Below are 25,995 nucleotides of genomic sequence, written 5' to 3' on the forward strand. Positions count from 1 at the left end.
GGAAAAAAATTGCATGGACTCAACAGTGAGTGACATCACCGTTTTTCACACAGTGCTACATTCCGTATTACATTCTCATAGTACAAAACACGTTCACTGTCTTCGCCATATGTTGCCACAGCTGTCTTGTATGAATTCTTCCATGAACTTGAACAAATTTTGCCTCGAAAAATCCCTGACCCCGTTTGTTTTCTCCCACTTGGGGACTAATTCGAAAAAATGAGGAGTGCAAATCTAAAATGTTTCCACGGTGAATGGAAGAACAACAAAAAAAGGAGACAACAAAATGTTTTGGAATTGATACTGGATATTTCCAGGAATTGCTCTGGTTATTTCTAGGAATGTTACACCCGTGATTCCGATCACAACACTCACTGGACGCTACATTAAGTACTCCATTCAATACAAGAGCAGTCAAAACAATGAAAAACATTGTTGCATTATGCAAATACGTTCAAATGGACAAAATGGACAAAAGTATTGGCACCCTCAGCCTAATACTTGGTAGTACAACCTTTAGACAAAATAACTGAAAAACCGCTTCCGGTATCCATAAATGAGTTTCTTGCTCTGCTGGAATTTTAGACCATTCTTCTTCGGCCAACTGTTCCAGGTCTCTGAGATTTGAAGGGTGCCTTCTCCAAACTGCCATTTTCAGGTCTCTCCACAGGTGTTCTATGGGATTCAAGTCTGGACTCATTGCTGGCCACTTTAGTAGTCTCCAGTGCTTTCGCTCAAATCCTTTTCTAATGCTTTTTGAAGTGTGTTTTGGGTCATTGTCCTGCTTGCCATGACCTCTGAGGGAGACCCAGCTTTCTCACACTGGGCCTTACATTATGCTGCAAAAATTGTTGGTAGTCTTCAGACTTTATAATGCCATGCATACGGCCAAGCAGTCCAGTGCCAGAGTTAGCAAAACAACCCCAAAACATTAGGGAACCTCCGCCATGTTTGACTGTAGGGACCGTGTTCTTTTCTTTGAAGGCCTCATTTATTCCCCCTGTAAACTCTATGTTGATGCCTTTTCCCAAAAAGCTCTACTTTTGTCTCATCTGACCAGAGAACGTGTTCGGCTTTCTCAGGTAAGCTATGGCAAACTCCAGCCTAGCTTTTTTATATCTCTAGGTCAGAAGTGGGGTCTTACTGTGTATCCTACAATAGAGTCCCTTTTCATTTAGACGCCAACGGATAGTACGGGTTGACATTGTTGTACCCTCGGACTGCAGGACAGCTTGAACTTGTTTGGATGTTAGTTCTTTATTCACTATCTGCACAATCTTCGGTTGAAATCTCTCGTCATTTTTTCTTTTCCGTCCACATCTAGGGAGGTTAGCCACAGTGCCATGGGCTTTACACTTATAGATGACACTGCCCACGGTAGACACAGGAACATTCAGGTCTTTGGAGATGGACTTGCAGCCTTGAGATTGCCCATGCTTCTTCACAATTTTGCTTCTCAAGTCCTCAAAAAGTTCTTTGGTCTTCTTTCTTTTCTCCATGCTCAATGTGGTACACAGGACACAGGACAGAGTTTGAGTCAACTTTAATCCATTTTAACTGGCTGCACGTGTGATTTAGTTATTGCCACCACGTTATGTGCCACAGGTAAGTAACAGGTTCTGTTAATTACACAAATTAGAGAAGCATCACATGATTTTTCAAAGGGTGACAATACTTTTGTCCGGCCCATTTTTGGAGTTTTGTGTAAAATTATGATTTATTTTTTCCCCCCCAGTCTCTTTTGTGTTTTTTTCATTGGAAGCGAAATCAATGAAGCTACTACCACCAGAGCATTTGTAAGTGCAATCATTTTCTGGGAGAAATAGATCATTATCTGAAAGAATTGCAGGGGTGCCAATACTTTTGGCCAGCAGTGTATTTCTTCAGTTACTGTTCCAGTTGTTTCATTAATTGCTAGTTATGGTATTTGCATAGACTTCATAATGAAGTCTATGGGTATTTGGTAACACTTTATTTGACAGTGGCGCCATAAGACTGTTATAGGACCATCATAATTATAACATGATACTGCCATGGGCATTAATAAATGCTTATGACAGATTTTATTAAGTGTCATCCGGCAATTTATATCACTAACTCCATTTATGTCCAGCTCGGATCTTTGACATCCATTCAAAGGTGAGATCATTTGCAGGATGACACAAAATGACATCTGTCGTAAGCATTCAGTAATGCTCATGATAATATCATGTCATAATTATGACGGTCTTATAGCAGTGTTATGAATGTTCATGATAGTGTCATGTCATAATTATGAGGTCTTATGGCAGTTTTTATGACGCTGCTGTCAAAAAAAAGTGTTACCGATTAACCCTAATAAATTAACAAATAAGCCGCAGCGGACTATTAGCCGCAGGATTCAAAATGAGTACGGTACTGTGTTATTACAACATGTACACAACTAGCCATATCATTTGTTAAAAACAAATAGGAGTGTTAAATAAACAATGCAGTCATATCTGTTTCATATTTAATTATATGTCAAATATATATAATTTTTTAATAAAGCAAGTACAAAATGAAAGTACAGCATTTTTCGTATTTTTTTGGGAAAAGTACTGTCAAATCTACTGTTTAAGAACTGGGTGTGATAACAAGCACCCCAAAAAAATGTTAAAAACAGCTGTCAGACCTAAATCAACAAAAACATGTTTTTTTCTGTTATTGTTGTTAGTAAAATGTAGCGTTAAAAAAAAAAAAAAAAAAAAAAAAAAAAAAGGTTTTATTTGTGTGGAAAAGTCCACTAAAAGCAGCTAGAATAGTCAGAATATAATATTTAATATCTTTATTAAACCATCTGGGGCTACTTCTTAATACAGTGAACTGCAAATCAGTTAAATGCGCTCAACAGCATGCATGGAGACCCATTGGATCCCTCATACAAACAATTGGCACATTCAGGAATAATCACAAAACGGCTTTTTATCAAAAAATACAGTCAACGGAAGCATGACAAAATATATTACAGCTTAATATACAAATATATAAATGTACATTCAATAAATACAATACAGCGTATTCTTGAGATGTATTATGGTTATTGCGTTGGAAGGTCCGTTACAAATTTTCATCAATTTTGCAACTTAATTAAGGCTGCAATCTCAAACTGAGCATAAATGTTTTTATTTAAAATGTCTACGTTGAAGAACATGAAAGTGTTTTAAAGTGACCTGTGATACGATAATCAAAACGCAATTGAATCAAATGAACACAATTCAGAATCCCAAATATAAAACACTGATATATTTCTTTAAACATGGTATTTACAAGACCAATGTGATTCAGTAGATAGTCAAAAACTCTTTGGTCCCTGGCGATTGTTGGCAGTTAGTGGTCGAACAAAGGAACAAAAATGATCATCTTGCGTTTTTACGACAAACACTATATAAATGTGCCTACATTTTGCCTGTCACCCTGAATCAATTAGATACGTAATAATTCAAAGTTCATATAGGCACAAAAAAGTGTGTACAAACAACATAAGCTTAAACAAATGATTTGCAAATAGAACGTGTACAAATATAAAATCTGAGCACATCATCAGATATGTAACATTTTGTTTCCAAAGTTCAGAGTGATCTTGCATACGGTTTTTGTGTGCTTGGATTGCCGATTTCCACGCAGTGTTGTCCTTTGGTGGTGAACGATAAGCTTGGTGATGATTTCTAAGCATCGTTCTGACCAAAGAGACTGCCCTGCGTCTTCAATTTGTGCATCCTGAAGAGAGACATACAATAAATCCATCATGATACAAAAATGCAACTTGAAAAAAAAAAATTGATAATCAACGTTTGTGAAACTCACAGCTTTTCTTTACGACTTCTGTTGTCTTCTTTGGACTTGACAAACACTGCCGCTTCTCCACCTCGGATCAGATCGGTGAACTCTGCTTCCTTTGCACTGAAAATCACCCTGTAAATGATCATGATAGGATGAAAAATTAGAGCTGCAAAAATCACGCCAATTAAGTACTGGAATATTTGGGATAAAAATTGTTCCGGTGTATAAGCAGGACCAGTAAAAAAAATATGTATCGTGAGCAGTGTAGTCAGTAATTACTGTAATGTGATTACTTTCTTTCAGTAACGAGCAATCTTACACATTCATTTTTTCCAAACCAGCAAACTGATAAAAGTTTCTTTCCTTAGTGTCTGTGCGTTACTATTTTGTTATTGACTCATAATTAATGTAGAATGAAGAATATTGTAGTCACAAACAGAGAGCATTTTGAATAGAAAAGGTTCGTTTCCATGGTAACCTCTCATGGTTACTTCCTGTTTTTGGTCTAAAGTCACACATCACATTCGAGCCGAGTGCAGCCACCTGTTGAGATGTGTGCGTCAATGAATGAACGTTTGTATTTTTCCTTCATTCTGGAGGGTTCCCACGATAGGTTGGAGCCACTACATTACCGGCTGTTTCGTAGCTTTGCCGTTGCAAGGACAGGTATTCGTCGCTCCCGCTTATCCTCGCGAAGTCCACAAGAATTGTTGACATCATATTCGGGTTGCACATTTATGCCGTGAGGTGAAGTGTTCGTTTAGCATTTTTGGGATGTTTTATACGTCCGATTGAGTGTAAAGTGCTTAGTTGCCGCCACCGTTCGTGGCCAAATTGACCAGTTGTGTGTACGACGTACTTCCGGGTTATGCGCGCGCATTCGCGCCTGCCCTCACATTTGTGTTCATTGCACTGTGCAATTCATTTGTGTGTCGTTTATTATTGCGCAGTAAAGTGCATTGTTTTACATTGGCACTGATACACTGTCCACCCTAAACCCTAACCTGAAATTCAGAATTGTTGATTTCAACAAATTCCATGCAGTTTGTCAGTTATTTGTTAGTTTCGGTGTTCCGGAGTGGCTAATCTGGCGCGGGTCAATGCTGGTTGAAATCATCTCCATCAAGTCAATTACATGACAGCATTTTTCTGTTGTCATTATTATGTTGAGGCAGAAAAGGGAGAGAAATAGTTCAAAAGTAACCGATAAATTACTTTTAAGGTAACTTAGTTACTTTGATAATAAAATAATCAGTAAAGTTAGTAGATTACTTTTTGAGGCGGAATCAGTAATCAGTAATTAAATGACTTTTTCAAGAAATCTGTGACAACACTGATCATGAGGAAACAAAAAAATCGCACTCATGTCAGTAAGTATGAAATAAGATTGGAGCATTTGTGAAATTACTAGGGGTGGCTTTTTAATTAGTCGAATTAATTTGAGGCTTTGCTATTCATCTTGATTGACCACATTTTTAATCGCATAGCAATATTTGTCCCAAACAGCTACATTTTTTTCAATTATTGAAATTTTTTTAGTGGATGAATGAATCAAATTGTATACTCTGAAAAATAATCATCTGCCCATAAACGTAAAAATAAGTTAGCATATTAGCTAAACATTTAGTTTTACCCATTACAAGATTTAGAATTAAGAGAAGATTTGGATATAATTATATTATTTAGATTTAACATTTAAAGCAACATTTTGTTACTTTTCAGTTTGGTCGATTTTAGCGACGCCAATGGACAATAGCAGTAGTGTTTTGGCTTAAGGAAGACTGCGTTTCCCATGAGGACCAGTGCAAACCCACAGTGTCTTAAAATTATCAATCAATCAAAAATTAATCTCCCGGTTGCCTGCAGATGGATTAAACAACATTTCTTTTTCAAGCGGCTGTATGAAGAATGAAAAGTAATGAGGTAATGAATCCAGTTGTGGCTAAACAATAGCATATGACGGTTAGCAACTGTGCAGCTTAGTGTGGCTAAAACCCCCACGCCACCCAAACTCGTCAGCGCTAACGAGTTCGCGGAGCGAGTGAAAGTCGGGCCAATGTTTATTCTGTATAACTTGGTAGGCTTTCCCTTTTTCCCTCCTCAGACAAATTTTTTTGTACTTTTGTTGCTCTGCCATCATGACAGAATTTGCGCAAAAGCATTTGCATGGACTTCCGTCTTTATTTTTTATTTTATTTGATCAAGGTTGAAAAGTTACCTAGTGTGGGTTTAAGATTTAGATTTATTATTTACATATATTATTTTAATTGTAATATTTAAGATTTAAATTTAAGATCTAGATTTAAGTATGAGATTTAGATTATATTTTTAGTCCTGGACATATAAGTTTCTTAAATTAACTGATTATTTTATTATTTTCTTAACTTATTATTTAGAAAGAAATATTTAAGTTGCTAAATATTGTTATAAATGTGCAAAAAAAAAAAAAGTGAATCTAAAATTTTCACAACACATTTTAAACACTGATCTGAAATATGACAATACAATATGTTGACGTAATTTTCAGCATGCACTGCTTTACAAATGGCGCCCTATAAGACACTGGATAATACAAAGATAAAGCAGCCTATAATCATGATAAATAAAGATTTTAAACAGACTTAAATTCTTAAGGGAGCTATCATTCGCTGCCAACCATTTAAATGGACTGTTTGTTGCCGTCAATGCCAGTAAATGAGTTAAATCAATTTTAGCATGTTTACTTTTTTCTGATCCTTTGTTTTTGTGATGGGTTTCAAATATGTATCTAATTTAAGTTGGGGAACAATGGACTTAAGGGACTCACTTCGACTGTGTCTCCCCTGATTTGACACGTATTTTTCGGACGTAGAACTTGCTTTCCCATAAGTCCGACCACCTGAAGATGGCATCCTTTTCCCAGCGCAGTTTGACAATCATCAAGTCGCCGATGCTCACGTCGGTGGTGATGAGGAAGGACAGCGTGCTGTTGCTGTCCATGACGGGCCTGTAGGATATAACGGGGTTAAAGGTGAGCCACTTCCCACTGTGTACCGATACTTCATTTAGAGCGGCACCGACAGTTCTTTTTTTAACTTTGGCGAGAAACTTTATTAGGTACACCTGTCAAATGTGACGTTTACTGACCACATCTTACGTAATATAAATGCTGAACATTATGTGCTGCCATTATGGCAATGTAGTCTATATGTAGATTCTACTGTATATACTGTGGGGCAAATAAGTATTTAGTCAACCACCAATTGTGCAAGTTCTCCTACTTGAAAACATTAGAGAAGCCAGTAATTGTCAACATGGGTAAACCTCAACCATGAGAGACAGAATGTGAAAAAACCCCAGAAAATGACATTGTTTGATTTTTAAAGAATTTATTTCCAAATTAGAGTGGAAAATAAGTATTTGGTCACCTACAAACAAGCAAAATTTCTGGCTGTCAAAGAGGTCTAACTTCTTCTAACGAGGTCTAATGAAGTCCAACAAGGCTCCACTCATTACCTCTTTTAATGGCACCTGTTTTAACTCATTATCGGTATAAAAGACCCCTGTCCACAACCTCAGTCAGTCACACTCTAAACTCCACTATGGCCAAGACCAAAGAGCTGTCGAAGGTTACCAGAAACAAAATTGTAGACCTGCACCAGGCTGGGAAGACTAAATCTGCAATAGGTAAAACACTTGGTGTAAAGAAATCAACTGTGGGAGCAATTATTACAAAATGGAAGACATACAAGACCACTGATAATCTCCCTCGATCTGGGGCCCCATGCAAGATCTCACCCCGTCTGCGGTTCGCTAGAGAGCATTTGGATGATCCAGAAGAGGACAGGGAAAATGTGTTAAGGTCAGATGAAACCAAAATAGAACTTTTTAGTAGAAACACATGTTCTCGTGTTGAAGGAGAAAGAATACTGAATAGCATCCGAAGAACACCATACCATAACAAAGTATTGAGATAACTTTTGGTATTGACCAAATACTTATTTTCCACCATGATTTGCAAATAAATTCTTTAAAAATCAAACAATGTGATTTTCTTTCTTTTTCTTTTTTTTCCACATTGTGTCTCTCATGGTTGAGGTTTACTCATGTTGACAATTACAGGCCTCTCTAATAATTTAGCAACTTATGTATGTAGTGATGTATGTACTTATGTTATGTACCCTTTGTTGGCAATAATAGAGGCCAAACGTTTTCTGTAACTCTTCACAAGCTTTTCACACACTGTTGCTGCTATTTTGGCCCATTCCTCCATGCAGATCTCCTCTAGAGCTGTGATGTTTTGGAGCTGTCGTTGGGCAACAGAGACTTTCAACTCCCTCCACAGATTTTCTATGGGGTTGAGATCTGGAGACTGGCTAGGCCACTCCAGGACCTTGAAATGCTTCTTACGAAGCCACTCCTTTGTTGCCCTGGCTGTGTGTTTGGGATCATTGTCATGCTGAAAGACCCAGCCACGTCTCATCTTCAATGCCCTTGCTGATGGAAGGAGATTTTCACTCAAAATTTCTCGATACATGGCCCCATTCATTCTTTCCTTTACACACATCAGTCGTCCTGGTCCCTTTGCAGAAAAACAGCCCCAAAGCATGATGTTTCCACCCCCATGCTTCACAGTGGGTATGGTGTTCTTCGGTTAAAATTCAATATTCTTTCTCCTCCAAACACGAGAACCTGTGTTTTTACCAAAAAGTTCTATTTTGGTTTCATCTGACCATAACACATTCTCCCAGTTCTTTCTGGATCATCCAACCGAACCTAAGACGGGTCTGGACGTGTACTTTCTTCAGAAGGGGAACATGTCTGGCAGTACAGGATTTGAATCCCTGGTAGCGCATTGTGGTACTGATAGTAACCTTTGTTACTGTGGTCCCAGCTCTCTGTAGGTCATTCACTAGGTCCCCCCCGTGTGGTTCTGGGATTTTTGCCCACCGTTCTTGTTATCATTTTGACGCCTCAGGGTGAGATCTTGCATTGAGCCCCAGATCGAGGGAGATTATCAGTGGTCTTGTATGTCTTCCATTTTGTAATAATTGCTGTCACAGTTGATTTCTTTACACCAAGCGTTTTAACTATTGCAGATTCAGTCTTCCCAGCCTGGTGCAGGTCTACAATTTTGTCTCTGGTGTCCTTTGACTGCTCTTTGGTCTTGGCCATAGTGCAGTTTGGTGTGTGACTGACAGAGATTGTGGACAGGTGTCTTTTTACCGATAATGAGTTTAAACAGTTGCCATTAATACAGGTAACGAGTGGAGCCTCGTTAGACCTCGTTAGAAGTTAAACCTCTTTGACAGCCAGAAATGTTGCTTGTTTGTAGCTGACCAAATACTTATTTTCCACTTTAATTTGGAAATAAATTAAAATAATTAGTAAATTAGTAAAAATCAAACAATGTGATTTTCTGTGTTTTTCCACATTCTGTCTCTAATGGTTGAGGTTTAACCATGTTGACAATTACAGGCCTCTCTAATCTTTTCAAGTAGTGGAACTGACTAAATACTTATTTGCCCCACTGTATATCATTGATAAATTGTCGCGTGATGAATGAATCACTGTATTATGGTACCACTGCTATCATGTAGACAGTTGTATTATGGGGATGTACTGTATGCTTAAACTGAATGTTGTGATTTTCGTTTTCATTAAACACAGCAAAGTTGTTGGTGTTGCGAAAATGACCACTGTTTCAACCCAGTAGACAACTATAGTTATATATCACCAAAGTGTTATGTATCAGACTGATTGCACATAATAAAGTGTTCTGTACGTACAGGACAAAGGCGATGTCTTCCTTCTCTCCCTCGGTTCCATACAAGGAAATTTTCATGGGTTGCTCTTTCAAGTTCAAGGTTCCCATGGCGAACAGATGCATCTTTACTTGGTAGTGGAAAACTATAAGGATAAGCACATATGTTCCATGAGCACACTGCTATTAGACGAACTTAATGTTGACCAATTCCCCGATGTTTACCTTTGTAGGGCATCATTTCTCGAGTCTTGAGGTACATCTTGGCCCCGCGTGTCATACGGACCTTGTTGATGTTGTAGCCGATTTTGTTGCAGCGGTTCTTGCGGCAGCTGAGGCACAAGCCCTTGTTGAAGGCCTCGCGAGAGTGACAGCGGTAAGCCATCATGCTCTGCTGCTGCGCGTTGAGTAGCGAGTCAATGAAAAGGTGGATGGAGCGCTCGTGCGAACACTTGACCAGTTGGTCCGCATCTGTGCAAAACAAAATAAAAAGAGCATGCTGTTACAATGGGCTCCAAGTTAGGCTCTATACAAATTACAATTTCGTAAAAGTGCATTCTGGTCATTGGCTGCTGACATAAAGGTTCAAACTGGACATTCAACAAAGATGGCCAAAACGACACTACGTTTGCATTATGAAAAAAATATTGAAGTCATGCTTTGCGATGGCGGGAGTAGATCTCCGTGTTCAGGGGCGGAGCATCAGAGTGGGTCATTGTTCTTAAATTTGAATAAACTCTTTTTGGGATTCTAAAAGGTTGCGTATTTACAATTCAAACAATTATTATTGTTAACATCTTTTTTAAAAATTGCTTTGAGCGTCAATTACTGGTACAGTGATCCCTCGCCACTTCATGCTTCAAACTTCGCACCCTCAGTCCATCTCGTTTTTTTTTTTTGTTTTTTTTTCCAATTAAAAAAAATAATAAATAAATGCAGTATTTTCTAGAGATATCCCGATCCGATTATGTAGTCTTTCCTGCTCGCTCCTGCGCTTTCTTGGTCAGGTAGTGCACTGGAGTTGCTTGTCAAAGTTAACGATGATTGACAGACATTTAGGTTTGATCTTACCAGAGACGCTTGGAAGTGGAAACTTCAAAGCGCCGCATGCGTCAATCATCGTTTAACTTGTTAAACGGTTGCTGTGGCAACTCATTGTGTGTAAGTGAGCAGCTTGAGCAAATTTGAGTGGACTTATTTTTCTAATTTATTCTTGTTTCAAAATAATGCAGTGGGACACTAACATGTTTAAAACTTATAATTATTACAATTGAAGTGCTTAAAAAATTTATTAAAACATTCTGTAAATATAGATGAAAGATGTTTTTTTTTTATTATACTTTGGGGGAAAGAGTAAAAAAAAAAAAAACATATATGTTTCTCTTTCCAATGCTAAATCTGAATAAATACATTGAACACACACAAACAAACAAAAAAAACACTTCAGGGGGTGCGACTTTGTGGTTTTTCACTTATAGCTGCAGGTTCTGGTCCCCATTAACTGCGAAAAATGAGGGATCACTGTATTCTCAATTTTTTTGGTACGGTACTTACCTACTGTATTAAATTGATATCACATGAGTATAGGGAGAAAACTTGTAATGCTGTAAACATTCCAATCCATTTGAACTGGGAGAAGCTGGCAGTTGAGTTCAAATACTGTAGACTGGGTATCTATGGTAAATGGAGAGTACTCAGTGCCTTGCCCAAGGGCACTTCGACAGTGGGCAGTCGTTTCCGGGAATCGAACCGTTGACCCTTCGGTCCGTGGACAACTCGAGCTACCAACTGCGGCAAATCATTATCAAGGGGAGTCAATGAGTTGCAAAAAAAAAATTCTAATTCTTGCCGGTTTTGGAGTTTTACTCAGACTTCAGTCCGCTAGGTGGCATGAATTTACATGAGAAACTGGTTCAACCCACCACACAACACAGAAGAAATCCTGTTTCTCATATTGTTTTAAAAAAAAAAAAAAAAAAAAAAGGCTGTGTTATCAAATCAATACTATTTTCCTGGTTCTTCGGTTTCGTAGAGGCAACAAAAAAAAAAACAACAACACTGTTTTGCATGACTCCTAAACTCAGTCTAATTTTTGATCCGTTATCCTCCTAAAAATTTGAGCAAAATAACAAATCATCATGCAAGGCTTTGATCTCAGCACGAGACGCACCACGCCTGTGTGATCTGTTTTAACTCTTTATGTTGAAAGAGCAGAGGGCAAACACATAATGTCCAAATGACTACTAGCGAGAAGGCGAAATGTATGCCCATGTTTATATTGGAAGACCATCTAAGCACAGCTACATTGTTTTTACAGCTGGAGCTATAAGACACTGTAAATCAAGTTTCAGGATGTAAATATTGTGAGATAAAATGAAAAGTGCACGTGTGGAGAGAGTACATACTTTGTAGGCCTCTGAGTCCTTCCAGCGCAATCACCCTCAGGGTGTTTGGAATGTCACAACCCGGCTGGGAAGTTCCTCCGTTGGGGTAGACGTCGATGTGACCCACGGCCCTCTGGATGCCAATGCTGCGGCCGGGCGAACCTCGGGTGTTGGTGTGCAGGACGTCCACAAACTGGGCGTGGTCCTTGGACAGCGTATCCTGCTCGTCTGCGTGTTCAAACATGGGACCAGCGGGATCCAATCCTGCAATATGCAATGTAAACAACCTTATATCGTGCCGGTGAATATAAGCTTAACATTGATGACGAAACGATGGAGGACTTCAGTTCACCTGTGATCCTGCTGATCTTGTGGTCAGTTAGGTCACCGGCAATTCCAGCCACGTGTGCCCCAAGACTGTACCCCACCAGGTGGATCTTGTCCCATGGCAGCTCCAGCTCTTTCTGAACGGGTCACCACAACAACAACCGTGCTCAATGTCTTACACTTGATATGAACAAGCACACTACAGTGATTCATTGTTTTTCGCAGTTAGTGGTGACCAGAACCCACCGCTATAAGTGAAAAAATGCGAAGTTGGGCCCCTCCCCCCTCTTGTGTGATCAATGTATTTATTCAGATGCAGAAATAGAGATACATATAAGACATGTTTTTTCCCTTTTTTTCTCAAATAAAAAAAAAATGGGTATATAGTATACATATTTTAATAAATGGCTTTTAAGCACTTCAAATAACAATTAGGATAAGTTTTAAACATGTCACTGTCCCACCAAAACATTTTTAAGAATAAAGTAGAAAAATGCTTGTATTTATTAAATGTTTCATTGAGTGAGTCCACTCAAATCCGCGCAAGCTGCTGACTTACACACAATGAGTTGCCACAGCAACTGTTTAAAAAGCTAAACGATGACTGACGCATGCGGCGTTTTGAGGTTTCGGCTTCCAAGCATCTCAGGCAAGATCAAACCTTATCGTCTGTCAATCATAGTTAACTTTAATAAACAGCTCTAGTGGACTGCCAGACCAAGCAGAGCAGCAGGAAGGAGAGTGAGATAATGTGATTGGATCGGGACAGCTCATCTGTATTTATTTTTTGTTAATTAAAAAAAAAAAAATCCACAATGGACTGAGGGTGCGAAGTTTGAAGCGCAAAGTAGCAAGGGATCACTCTATACATACATTATATATATATATATATATATATATATATTAAAAATGAATAAACTTTTTTTTTTAAATCTGGCAAACACAGTTGCCTATATTTTACTGTAAAAAATCAGAAAACACAACATAAAAAGTTCACTATTAAATTAACAAGAAACATCTGTAAAAACAATTTTTAACTGTCGTTTTTCAGCAAACAACTGCAAAAAGTATGTGTTTAACTCGTCTGACATTGATGTCACAGTGCAATAAGAGTCGAGCATGCTGACTGCTGAGCAAATAGCGCAATCTAAGTTCTCAAGTAGTAAGCTTTCCCTCACCTCCTACACCAGGTGTGTCCAAATTATGAAATTATCATTGAAATATCATTGAACCCTCCCAGTCAAAATGGATAGGATCTCTATTGCCTTCGATGGCAGCCAATGACTTACAGTAATTTGTAAAAATAAATTTATTTTAAAAGCCAAATCTTTTTTTTTTTACCTGATTCCGATCCTCTGTTTAACCCTTGAGAGTCGAAGGACGCGCCGGCGCGTCCTCAGCGCACGTCGTCTTTGAAGCACCCTCACGTTTTAATTACGTCACCCACATGCCGTTGGTTGGTCTCGTTTTAAAGTGCGGAAGTTGCGGTTTACTCTCGTTATTATTTGAAGTCAATCGACCAACTAGAACGTGAGATATTGTCATTTAAGTTTTATAGTTTTATTGTCCTCTCAAAAAAACATTAAAACGCTGCATGGATCATTTGTTTATGTCTATATTTCCATCATTTCTAGTCCTTTTTCAAAACGGAAGCTCCATGAAAAAAACACAAATCAAACGAACCCTTTCGAACTCACAGTGGAAGCACAAAATGCGTTTTTTATTTTATTTTTTTAATAAATATAACTGCGGTGCGAGGTTCAACCGAACGAGAGGGAGGAGGAGTGTTCTGAAGCAGCGAGGTGGCGAGCGATGGCCAGTTGGATACTGCTGGATCGAGCAGCGACTTTGTGTGACTTTGACAATGAACGGAAAACTAAATTTAGCGCAAGCAATTGTGCTTCTGATCAACTTGAGGAAGAGGATGGTCCAAATTCGTCATCATCGTCTTCTTCGGAAGAGTCCTCGAGTGAAGATAGTGACGGATTTGAACACGTGGGTGACGCCATCGACGAGCAGAGGTAAACCAACTCACTCTTTTTTTTCATGCTGAAAACGTTTCTTTTGAAAGTTTCTTTTGATATTGCAAGACAAAGTTAATTTTGATGCAATATAAGTGTGTGTTTGTGTATATAATAATAAAATGTGCATATCGGATCAAAGTCGTACGTGCACTGTGGGTATCCCAGGCAGGAATTTATAATTTGTGGTGTTCTTCTTTCTATATGAAGATTAGGGATGTAGCACATATTCAGCTATGGTATTCTTTCTATTGTCATACATATAGATTTCCATTATTATTTATTGCTGTATATATTTTTATTTTATACTTTATTATTTTCATAAATACTGACTTATTTTCATGTACATTTACACTATAGTGACAATGAAAGCAAAGTGAAATGAAAATGGAAGGGTGGAAGGAGGACTGACACCCCATGGAAGTGTGAGCTGTGTGATGTAGCCGTGTCTAATTCCAGGACGAAACTGCTTTTCGGAGTGGCATGACTGAAAAAAATTTAACTTGTTTATTGTAAATATTTTTGAAAATGCTTTTTCCCCCCCAATGTTATATATATATATTTTTCCCACATCAATCTTCTCAATTTGTGTATATAAATGTGTGTTCAAGAAGCTTGATTGTGTGTACATAGTTTTCATCAGGCGATTGGCCGCAATACCTAAACTCATAAAGAGATGGCCTCTAAACACTTTTTGTGTTAGATGGTATATATTTTTTCACTGTTCTTCACTGTTAGGTCTGCTGTATATAACATGTTTTGACTGGAGCATGTATAAAGGCAAAAAACGCCTATGGCTATACCTGTTGTTTATGTTGAATTGTCAAATATAAGACTATTTATTCTAAATTTTTTTGCTTGAATGTTCATCCTAACATGTTGAATAAATATTACAAAGTTTCAAAACGGTTCGTTACGCATGTTTGGTTGTCAATTGGACATCAATATTAAAAATTTTGACAAAACGATTTTGGAATTTTTGGTCTTTTTGGGCCCAAAATGATGATTTATAATTGATCAGTGAAGGAAACAACAATTTGGACATGAAGTTCAAGGTGTCACAAAAAAAGGGACCAAACCAGGCCATCGTAAACAATTCTTTCTTTGAAATATAAAGGCAACTTCAAAGGGATGCAAAATCAGACAAAATAGGCCCAGACCTTAAAGGGTTAACGAATGAAGGAGGAGCGATTTTTGACAGCAGCGTAATAAGACTGCTATAAGACCATCATAATTATGACATGATGCTATCATGAGTATTAATTACATTATGAATTATGTCACTAACTACATTTATGTCCAGCTCGGATCTTTACATCCATTAAAAAGTGAGATAATTTGCCGTATGACACAAAATAACATCTGTCATAAGCATTTATTAATGCTCGTAATCATGGTAATCTTATGACAGGCTTATGGCACCACTATCGAATAGTGTTACCAAATACCATAACTAGCAAATAATGAAACACCGAACAGTAACTGAAGAAATAATTAGCACAGAACATGAGTTTTGTTATTTACACCTGCTATCTGCTGTCATCCAACATGCCTCCTAGCATGCACTGCAGCACTACAGATATAAATAATGATCAGAATTCATGTTCTGTGCTAATTATTTCTTCAGTTACTGTTCCAGATGTTTCATTAATTGCTAGTTATGTTATTTGGTAACACTTTATTTGAGAGTGGCGCCAAGACAATCATAAGACCGTCATAAATATGACATGACACTGCCATGAACATTAATAAATGCTAATGACAGACGTTAGTAAGTGTCATCAGTAAGTGTCATCCGGAAAATTACAGTAATTTCTGGACTATAAGGCGCATGTGACTATAAGCCGCTACCTACCAAATTTGACACGAAAACGGAATTTGTTCATAGATAAGCCGCACTGGAGTATTAACTGCAACTGTCCTCACTGTACTATGGGATATTTACCCCAAAAGATATTAACCGGTAACACGTTATTTGACAGTGGCATCATAAGACTGTCCTCAGACCAAATGAAACACCATGAAGCTTTGCAGCCAATTGGTTCAAAGCTTCATTGGGGGAGACAGTCAACCTCTGCTGCCAGCTGTTGTCAACAAAGTTGTCGTCCAACGTGCCTCCTAGCATGCATTGCAGCGCTACAGATGTAAATAACAACCAAAATTCATGTTCTCCGCTAATTATTTCTTCAGTTACTGTTCCAGTTGTTTCAGTAATTGCTAGTTATGGTATTTGGTAACACTTTATTTGACAGTGGCGTCATAAGCCAATCATAATTATGACATGACACTGTCATGAACATTTATGAATGCTTATAACGGATATCTCTCAGTGTCATCCGGCAAATTATCTCACTTTTGAATGGATGTAAAAGATCTGAGCTGGACATAAAGGGAGTTTGTGATATAAATCCAGATTACACTGAATGACATCCGTCATAAACATTCAGTAATGCACATGATAGTGTCATAATTATGACGATCTCATGACGCCGCTGTCAAATAAAATGTTACCTTTTATTCCAAATAAATCAACAATAAAGCTGCACTGGACTATAAGCCGCAGGCTTCAAAATGAGGGGGAAAAATAGCGGCTTATAGTCCGAAAATTACGGTATGTCACTAACTCCATTTATGTCCAGCTCGGATCTTTACAAATATTTCAAAAGTGAGATAATTAACCCGATGACACAAAATGTCAATGTGGCTTATTTATGAACAAATGCCATTTTGTGTCAATTTTGGTGGGTGGCGGCTTATAGTCAGGTGCGCCTTATAATCTGAAAATTACGGTACGTTAAATGTTTTCCAAACCCCAGAAAAATCTAGACAAATTTACAGTTACCAAAGCGCTATACGATTTTTTACATATACGTATTTTACTGTTTTCATGTTATTTTAATGGTAAAATTTTGGCAACCACAGGTGCCAGGTTTTACTCTTTTTTTTTTTTTTTGGTATGTGTGTGTTTGAGGATTACCAACTAATAACTGGCAGTACAGGGGCTGTAAACCCTAGCGTCTGCTTGTGTTTAAAAGCCTTATTGTTGTTTGGAATGTAAACAGGGATTAAACAAACTGAGCGCTCTGTTCCAATAAACTACAACTACAAAGAAGTCATGTAAAAGTAAGGCAAACAATTTCATTAAAAAAAAAAAAAAAAACATAGGTAATGAGTAAGAACTAAACACAAAAAAGGCTTTATGGGAAACACGCAGTGGAAAAATGTTTCAAAATACAATATTCTCTCCTAATTGGTCACATGAACACTACATACCAATTCCAATGTCAACATTGCTATACATCACTGCCATCTAGCATTAAACATTCTGAAGCCAATGAATTATTTTGAGGTTTATTATCTTAAAGATTTCCCAACTACTTTTTGAAGGGATGCAACATATGCTTAAGATTACATTTACATTACTAATAATCATAATAAAAATGCAATGCAATCCAGTTGTTATCCCTCTATCATCGTTCCCAAATGAGGAACTAGCTTGCATGCTAAATCCATCCCCAAAAATGCGCCTAGGGTTGACCAATTTTATAACAAAACCATAGGCGGAGTTTGACTTTTGGGGCAGGAGGGGGGGGGAAATCACAACATGTTGATGACCCCGAAACGCAGTGTCAGCAATAAAATTAACTTAAAAGAGTATTTATAATATTAAGTTGACAATGAGCGTTTTTTGTTTCCCATCATTCTTGAGGGGAATTCTAAATCAGGCTGCTTAGGCAATACTTTTCGCCAAGATCGTCATCCATTGAATGTGGTACGCCCACCAGCATCGTGCCAATGTAGTTACCCCAGTCAAAAATTGTATCCCCTGGGCGGAGCCATATGGAGGTAAATTTGTGTCTTTATTATTCAATGGAAAAAAAAAAGTTGCTTCAATAAAAGAAAAAGTTGCTTCAATCAAAATATATTATTTTCAATCAAAAAAAAAAAAAAAAGTCACTTCAATCAAAAAATGCAAAAATAAATTTGAAACTCAAAAAATGAATGTGAAAGCTATTTTTCTTTGATTGACTTTTTTTTTTTATTGGAGTCAAGTTTTTTTTATTGAAGCAATGTTGATTTGTGTTTGGGCAACATTTTGGCATATATAGAAAATATACAGTATATTTTCAAAAAGAAAAATCACTTCAATCAAAAAAAGAAAAATTTCAATCATAAAAAACACTTTTTTTGAATGCGAAAAAATATTTGAGATTGAAAAATTTGCATTTGGACACTTAATTTTTTTATTGAAAAAGTTTTCTTGGATTAAAGCAATCGTATTTTTTTTGTGTTGGGGCCTTATTGTGGGAAGACATTTGTATCTAAATCATTCAATTTCAAAAAAAGTTGCTTCAATAAAAAAAAGAAGTTGCTTCAATCCAAATATATTATTTTCAATCAAAAAAAAGTCGCTTCAATCAAAAAAATGCAAAAATAAATTTGAAACAAAAAAAAAAATTAATGTGAAAGCTATTTTTCTTTGATTTTTTTTTTTTTTTTTAATTGAAGCAATGTTGATTTGTGTTTGGGCGACATTTTGGCTGGGACGTTTTTGTCTATTATTAAAAAAAAAAAAAAAGTTGCTTAAAAATATATATATTTTCAAAAAGAAAAATCACTTCAATCAAAAAAAGAAAAATCTCAATCATAAAAAAAATTTTTGAATGTGAAAAAATATTTAAGATTGAAAAATTTGCATTTGAACACCTTTTTTTTTTTTTTTTTTTTTTTTTAATTGAAAAAGTTTTCTTTGATTGAAGCAAACGTTTTTTTGTGTGTGTGTTTTGGCCATATTGTGGGTAGGACATTTGTGTCTAAATCATTCAATCTCCAAAAAAGTTGCTTCAATCCAAAAAAAATATTTTCAATCAAAGAAAAAAATTATTTGGAAAAATAAAATTGCCCCCCCCCATTTTTTTTTTTCGTTATTGAAAATTATATGCAAAGCAAATGACCGTCTAAGGTGCTAGTCACATGATCTGTACGAAAAATAAATTTGTCCCATTATAAAATTTTTTTTTTGTTCATTTCACTCATTTTTGTTGCAGTTTTATTGCTTTACAACTTTTAAAAATACGGATATAGGAAAGTCAATTTCATGCAATGACACTTTTCGGCCACCGGGGAGGGCCTGGCCCGCCTTAAAATCCGCTTATGAACAAAACGATATAATATCGATTCTTTGGACAACGATACAATATTTGCCAATGTTACAAAGTCCGCCACGATCTGATTTTGATTCAAGAGGCTTAAGTTGATCTAACAAGATATTATGTAAGCATTTAATACAGTGGTTCTTAACTGAGTTTCGATCGAACCCCGGAGGTTCGGTGAGTAAGCCTAAGGGGTTCGGTGAAAGTTAAGAAACGCAGAGCCCTATTTAGTACGCTGACTAAATCTAGGCAAAGTGGCGTTTTAGTCCAGGTTTTGGACTGGTTTGCCCTCAATTTACAGACTTTCTTTCATTTCTTTCAAATGCTAGCCCTCTACCTAAAGGGTGGAGAAATCGGTTTGCTCAGTGGAAAGTTGACTGGCACTTGGTATGAGGAAATATAACTGACCTACAGACAGTGTCAACTGCGTGGATAATTTTTTTTTGAAAGTTGCGTCATTTTACGCCATGAAAACAGTTTGTGATGCAAGGATGCGCCAATAAAATGAGAATGTCGACGTGAAAACAAAAAAGGAACAGTGTGAATTGTAATGAGTTTAAAAATGTGAAAATCAACTGCAAAATGCAAAATTATTTGTAGTAAATTTGAAAACTGGAAGAAATTTGAACAGGAATTGACTTAAATGACAGCTTGCTAGGTTTGGAATTTGTGAAAAAATGGCTTTATTTTGAAATTCTGAAGGGTTCGGTAAATGCACCTGTAAAATTCGTGGGGTTCTGTACCTTTAGCAAGGATTAGAACCACAGATTTAGCTCTAGCTGCAGCTCAGCTTTAGTTAGCTCTTTAGCGCTGCCCTGGTGGATCACTGGAGCTTTTTCAAAAATGTTTGAAAATGGAAAAAGATGGGGGAGGGAAATATATTTTTTGTTTTAATATGGTTTCTGTAGGAGCACAAACATGACACAAACATTCTAATGAAACTAAACTTGAGGCATACAACAGAGTAGTTACGTGGTGCGTCATTCTCTATAGGATGCACTGCAGGGAAAATAAACATTTAATCATGAAGGCTCATTATGTATTTGTGGCTAACTTAGTCATTTTGATAGTAGGCTAACATAGCTAATGTCGATACATACAGCATGTGTTGCCTTCATTATGAGGTTTATATAAGGCTTTAATTTTTTGCGGCTCTAGACATGTTTGTTTTTTGGGTCCAAAATGGCTCTTTCCACATTTTAGGTTGCCGACCCCTAACCTAAAAGAATAGAAAGTACAAAGCAATTCTGAAGTTCTAGTTTTGTTGCTGAACCATTTCACACATTTGAATGAAAACCATTCTGTTTAACAAAACATCTAAAAGATTACGATGTTGATTGACTTTTTTGCTATTAATGAATTTGATTGGATTGTTGCTTAATAAATCGATGTATCGATTAGGAATGTTTGCTGGTATGATATTTGGACGGTATGATAACCTTAAGCCAAAATATCACTGTATTGCAATTACAGGTCGAAAATGTGTTACTTTGAGAAATCTGGGTTTATATTTAAAAAAAAAACACATTTTTCATTGAATATGATTTGTATTTGTCAAACATATTAACAAATTGGAACATTAGTATAATGTTAAGTTAAAATTAATTTAAAAAAAAAAAATTAATTAAGATAAGTACAGTCCTTTATGTGAGCCTAAACCCACAGGCGCAGCTCAACATTATTATCATCAGATCAAAAATAATTATTTTCCATAAATAGCCAGTGTGTATGACTCATATAATGTTTACATTATACACAAACTCTTTCTCAACACAGACTGTTGCCAAAGAGAGAAAAAACACCACGTTTTACCACCGCTAGACACACTAAACACGCTGGAGTTAACTTTCGTAGCTGGTGGGAAGCGTTCGTGAACAGTGTTTACTAACCTTTAATTTTGTATAAATGCGAAATCATTTTGGAGGTATTGCACCCTCGGCAGACACCCTCCGCAAACATGTTTAAATGTCGGTTGGCCCTCCTCCTCTAAGCCTTGGCCGCCTGTAACTTTTCTGTAAACGAAGTATCCCCATACAAGCGATTTCATTTTCTTCGATGGGGGGAAAAATTCAGGAGTTTTACCTTCTCTAGCTATCGTGTAGCACAGCTGACTCCCTGACACTAAGCAACAACCGTTGGGGAAGTGTTGAGCCTTACAACTGCAAACGAGGGATTTCTCCATACATTTTTGGGGACATAAAAAATCATTAATAACTTAGGGACGGTATGGCGGAAATTTTTTTGCGGTTTTAAAACCTTGACGTTTTCATACAACGGTATACCATGAAACCGGTAATCGGCACATGTCTAGTATCAATACATTCCTATTAGGTAGCTTTCTAATGCACTCACTTGTATCCAGGTGACAAACTTGGCCACGTCTCTGCCCACCAGTTTAGTGGAGGCCGCGGAAGTATGGTAGTGCTGGTTGGCACGTGTCAGCCAGTCCACCACGATCACATTGGCGCTGGGTACGCGTTCGTACAGAGCCGATACCAGTTTGGGTACCCAGCTCTCAAACATGCCCGTTACCTATGAAACACGAACACAGATGCATTGGTCACAGAAAAGTACACCGTCCCTCCTTTGAAACACACTGTAGAAGCCCTGTTATGTTCTCGGTAGAAAATGGAGAAATTTCCTGACAAACTTCAATCTAAGGTCAATATATCAATTTTTTTTTTTTTTTGTGGACGGGTACTTACTGTCCATCCGTGGATGATGACAAACGTCTGCGTCTGCGCATTGAAATTGCACTCCCGGATGGTTTCGGGACTGCCGGTCACTATGTAGCACATGTCATCATCAGGAATGTCGGCCGTGCGCAGGGAGAACTTGGAAACGATGTCTGTGTAATTGGTGAGCCACTCAGCGGTGGTGGCGGGCAGGGAGGTAGGGGTGACACTGCTGTTCACTGTTGCAACACACACATACAAACAGTCAGGAGAGGTCAACAGGGCACAAAACTACTGCAAAGTGCACGAAACAGGATCCAATCCCTGTTTAAATATTTGGAATTTTCTTTGGGTTATACATAATCCATCAATTTGAATAAAAAACTCGCAATTTTGGGAGTCCCCATGTTTATATTAATCTCTGCAATCAGGCAGGCAGGTAAAATAAAGACTATGTCGCCCCCTTTTGTATTTAAAACAAATATACCACCAAAAAAAAAAAAAAAAGTTTACATTTGTAAAACTGTGACCAACCTGCCTTCAATAAATAAAAGTAACTTTAATCAATTTTAAACTGCTTAACATTATATTTACCTATACTGAGAACAATTTAAATACTTTAAAGTTTCCATGTAATCCCATTAAGCAAAAAATACGTTGAATGGGCGTTTTTTAGGGCGTCCTCCCTTATTATTATCTATTTTTACACTAAAGAACCCAAAGGCAGGCACACATGGAGGCAAATATGAGAGATGCTTTGCAGATCTGCTGGCTTTAAACAGCCACATCATAATATAACTTCCTTTAACGGTGATAGACGTCCAACCCATTTAGACTGGGAGTGATGGCATGATTGCCATCCGTCCAATTGAAGTGTCCTGGATGTCTCTCACCGTCAATGCAAGTGAATGAGATAATCAATCAAAGCATCTTCAAAATTATAAAGCATTTTTTATTAGATACCACATCTCTGACAAAAAAGGACATTTATCATCTTTCTTACCAAACCCACTGTTGGTGGTGAGTTCAGGGTCCGAGCAAAGAGTGGCAAAGATTTTTCCCAAAAGTATCCAAACTGGGAAAAAACGCCCGTTTTCTTTTCCCATATTATTAAAACGTTGGTCCTGTGAGATGTCCTGAGTCGTATTAAAGGATCGATATCCGAGTTTTAAAACCGAAAGTAATGGCTTAACGTTCCGTGTGCGTTGAGTGAAATTTCTTTAGGGTCTGTCACGGTTGGCGCTCCTAGGTCATCTTTAAGTGGCGCTCATTTGCATATTACAACGTGATTGGATGTGGGATTTGAGGGCGGGGTTTCCCCGGGGGGGGGGGGGGGGGGGGTTCTAAGAACAGGGGGTTGACCGTTCACTCACTCACTTGTCCGGAGTTCACTGAAATAACTACAGTTCTCCCTTTTCACAAATAATAGCAGTTCTATGCATGAAACATATATGTAGGTGCATCTCAATATATTTTAATGTACTGCAAACATTCAATTATTTCAATAGTTCAGTTTAAATAGTGAAATTTATACACCACAAATTCCCCAAACACATAAAATACATTTTAAAGGATCATTGCCCAACCAGTTTTTGTGATAAAGTTTTTGCTATTCTATGCTAGTCATTATTTATATGTGCCGAGGTGAGTAGAGTAGCCAAAAATTTTACTCAAGTAAGAGTAGTGTTACTTCAAAATAATATTACTTGTAACTAGGGCTGTCAAAATTATCGCGTTAACGGGCGGTAATTAATTTTTTAAATTAATCACGTTAAAATATTTGACGCAGTTAACGCACATGCCCCGCTCAAACATTAAAATGACAGCACAGTGAAATGTGTACTTGTTGTGTTTTTCGGAGGTTTGTCGCCCTCTGCTGGCGCTTGGGTGCGACTGATTTTATAGGATTCAGCACCCATGAGCATTGTGTAAGTAATTATTGACATCAATAATAGCGGGCTTCTAGTTTATTTTTTGATTGAAAATTTTACAAATTTTATTAAAACGAAAACATGAAGAGGGGTTTTAATATAAAATTTCTATAACTTGTACTAACATTTATCTTTTAAGAACTACAAGTCTTTCTATCCATGGATCGCTTTAACAGAATGTTAATAATGGTAATGCCGTCTTGTTGATTTATTGTTATAATAAACAAATACAGTACTTATGTACCGTATGTTGAATGTATACGTATATCATCTTTCCATTCCAACAATAATTTACAGAAAAATATGGCATATTTTATAGATGGTTTGAATCGTGATTAATTGCGATTAATCACGATTACTTAATTTTTAAGCTGTAATTAACTCGATTAAAAAAATTTAATCGTTTGACACCCCTACTTGTAACATATTTATGTTACACTGGAGTTGCCATAGTTGTGCGCCCCCTGTTGTTGTGGTATTACGCATAAGGCTGCGTTAAGCTTCTGCGGCAGACCTACGCCGCCAAGGCAGACCCGATTTACGATCCTTCGCCATAGCCTGATGTGCATCTCCACAATTTTCTGACTTCGCGTCATGTCAACGCATGGAGACGTGACGCAAATGGACTGTGACTGGTCCGCTCAGACTGTTGTTTCCGGTTTGGCGCGAAATCACCGCCATTTTCAAACATTGTTGTGCTACAAGCAAAGTACAACAACCTCTACAGTGTCTCGTCAAGACTTTATAAAGATTGCCAAATGGCTGCAACGATTAATCGATTAACTCGAGTATTCAGTTAAAAAAAAAAAATTGGAATTAAATTTTGCTGCTTCGGGTATTCGTTTAATTAAAGAGGCAATGTATTGGTTTGTTTTGAAAGTGTTTGCATTTAGTTTTATTGATTTGGGTTGATACACTGCCCTCTAGTCTGCCTCATTTCACGTGGCTGAATCCAGCTGCTCCCTGTTAAGACCAACAAAACGTAAGTTTTTGTTTGGGCAAATGTTTTTTAATGCATTAGTGAAGTAGTTTCTAGGTATATTTAGCCATTTTTTGTGGGAATATGTGTCTGAACCATTTGTTAAGAGCATTGTTAAAAAAAAAAAAAAACGTTAGCATTTTATAGCATTTAAGCTAGCGGACTTTTGCTATGTAAATTAGCCAATTGTTCTTTTGTTGTACATACATCCTCATTTTTTATTTTTTTTTATATCGTTTGAGGCTCAGCTCAGGTGTTTTAATTTTTTATGTTCCTTATCCAATCACTCGATTATTCGAACTAACTAATTCATCGATTAATCGACTGCTAAAATAATCGATAACTGCAGCCTTAGTGTAATTGGTAGAGCTACTCTTGGCATCACTAGCAAAAAAAGTAATAAATCTAATATGTAGAATAAAGAGGAAAAATGTCTCTTGTGTAGCCTAAAGTAGCGGAGTAAGAGTAGCGTTTTTTCTTCACAAATCTACTAAAAGTAAACAGTATGGCTTGTAAAACTACTCTTAGAAGTACATTTTTTCTCAAAAAGTTACTCAAATGTTGCGGAGTACATGTAACACGTTACTACAAGCCTCTGTATATATATGTATAGAAATGTGTATTTTTGTGCTGTAATCATTGTTTTTTTTAACTGCAAAAAAAGAACTACATTAACATAATTTGTCATAATTCACAAAAAACAAAAAAAAAAACAAAAACAAAAAAAACCATTATCTTATTTGTATTGAGGGTTACTATATATTCCCAATATATTAACTCACTGGCTTCCATTAAAGACAATAGAAGTCCAATCAATTTTTACTGTGAGGTGTTGGCAGTGTTAGAGCTTGGGAATTACTTTCTAAAAAATGGTAAAATATCTCCCAAAACTTCAAGTGATCAAGAAATTGCAACAAATATAATCCAACTAAACATAAAATGCCTTTTCTGTTGTCGCCAGTGGCTGTCATTTAACCATAC

The 25,995-nt window shown here is 37.1% G+C and overlaps 1 protein-coding gene across 1 annotated transcript; it reads right to left on the minus strand.

Moving 5' to 3' along the window:
* Nucleotides 1-2,791: 2,791 nt before the first annotated feature.
* lpla (lipoprotein lipase a) lies at nt 2,792-23,323 on the minus strand. Its single transcript, XM_057841724.1, has 10 exons — nt 23,108-23,323; nt 22,135-22,343; nt 21,782-21,961; nt 12,281-12,392; nt 11,950-12,192; nt 9,770-10,015; nt 9,570-9,690; nt 6,608-6,787; nt 3,826-3,933; nt 2,792-3,738 (listed from the first exon to the last, which is right to left on the minus strand). The coding sequence occupies exons 1-10, from the start codon at nt 23,208-23,210 to the stop codon at nt 3,687-3,689; spliced, it is 1,554 nt and encodes a 517-aa protein (XP_057697707.1). The 5' UTR covers nt 23,211-23,323; the 3' UTR covers nt 2,792-3,686.
* Between the last annotated feature and the right edge of the window lie 2,672 nt (nt 23,324-25,995).

The sequence above is a fragment of the Corythoichthys intestinalis genome, chromosome 7 (genome assembly GCF_030265065.1).
Source record: "Corythoichthys intestinalis isolate RoL2023-P3 chromosome 7, ASM3026506v1, whole genome shotgun sequence".
Taxonomy (NCBI): domain Eukaryota; kingdom Metazoa; phylum Chordata; class Actinopteri; order Syngnathiformes; family Syngnathidae; genus Corythoichthys; species Corythoichthys intestinalis.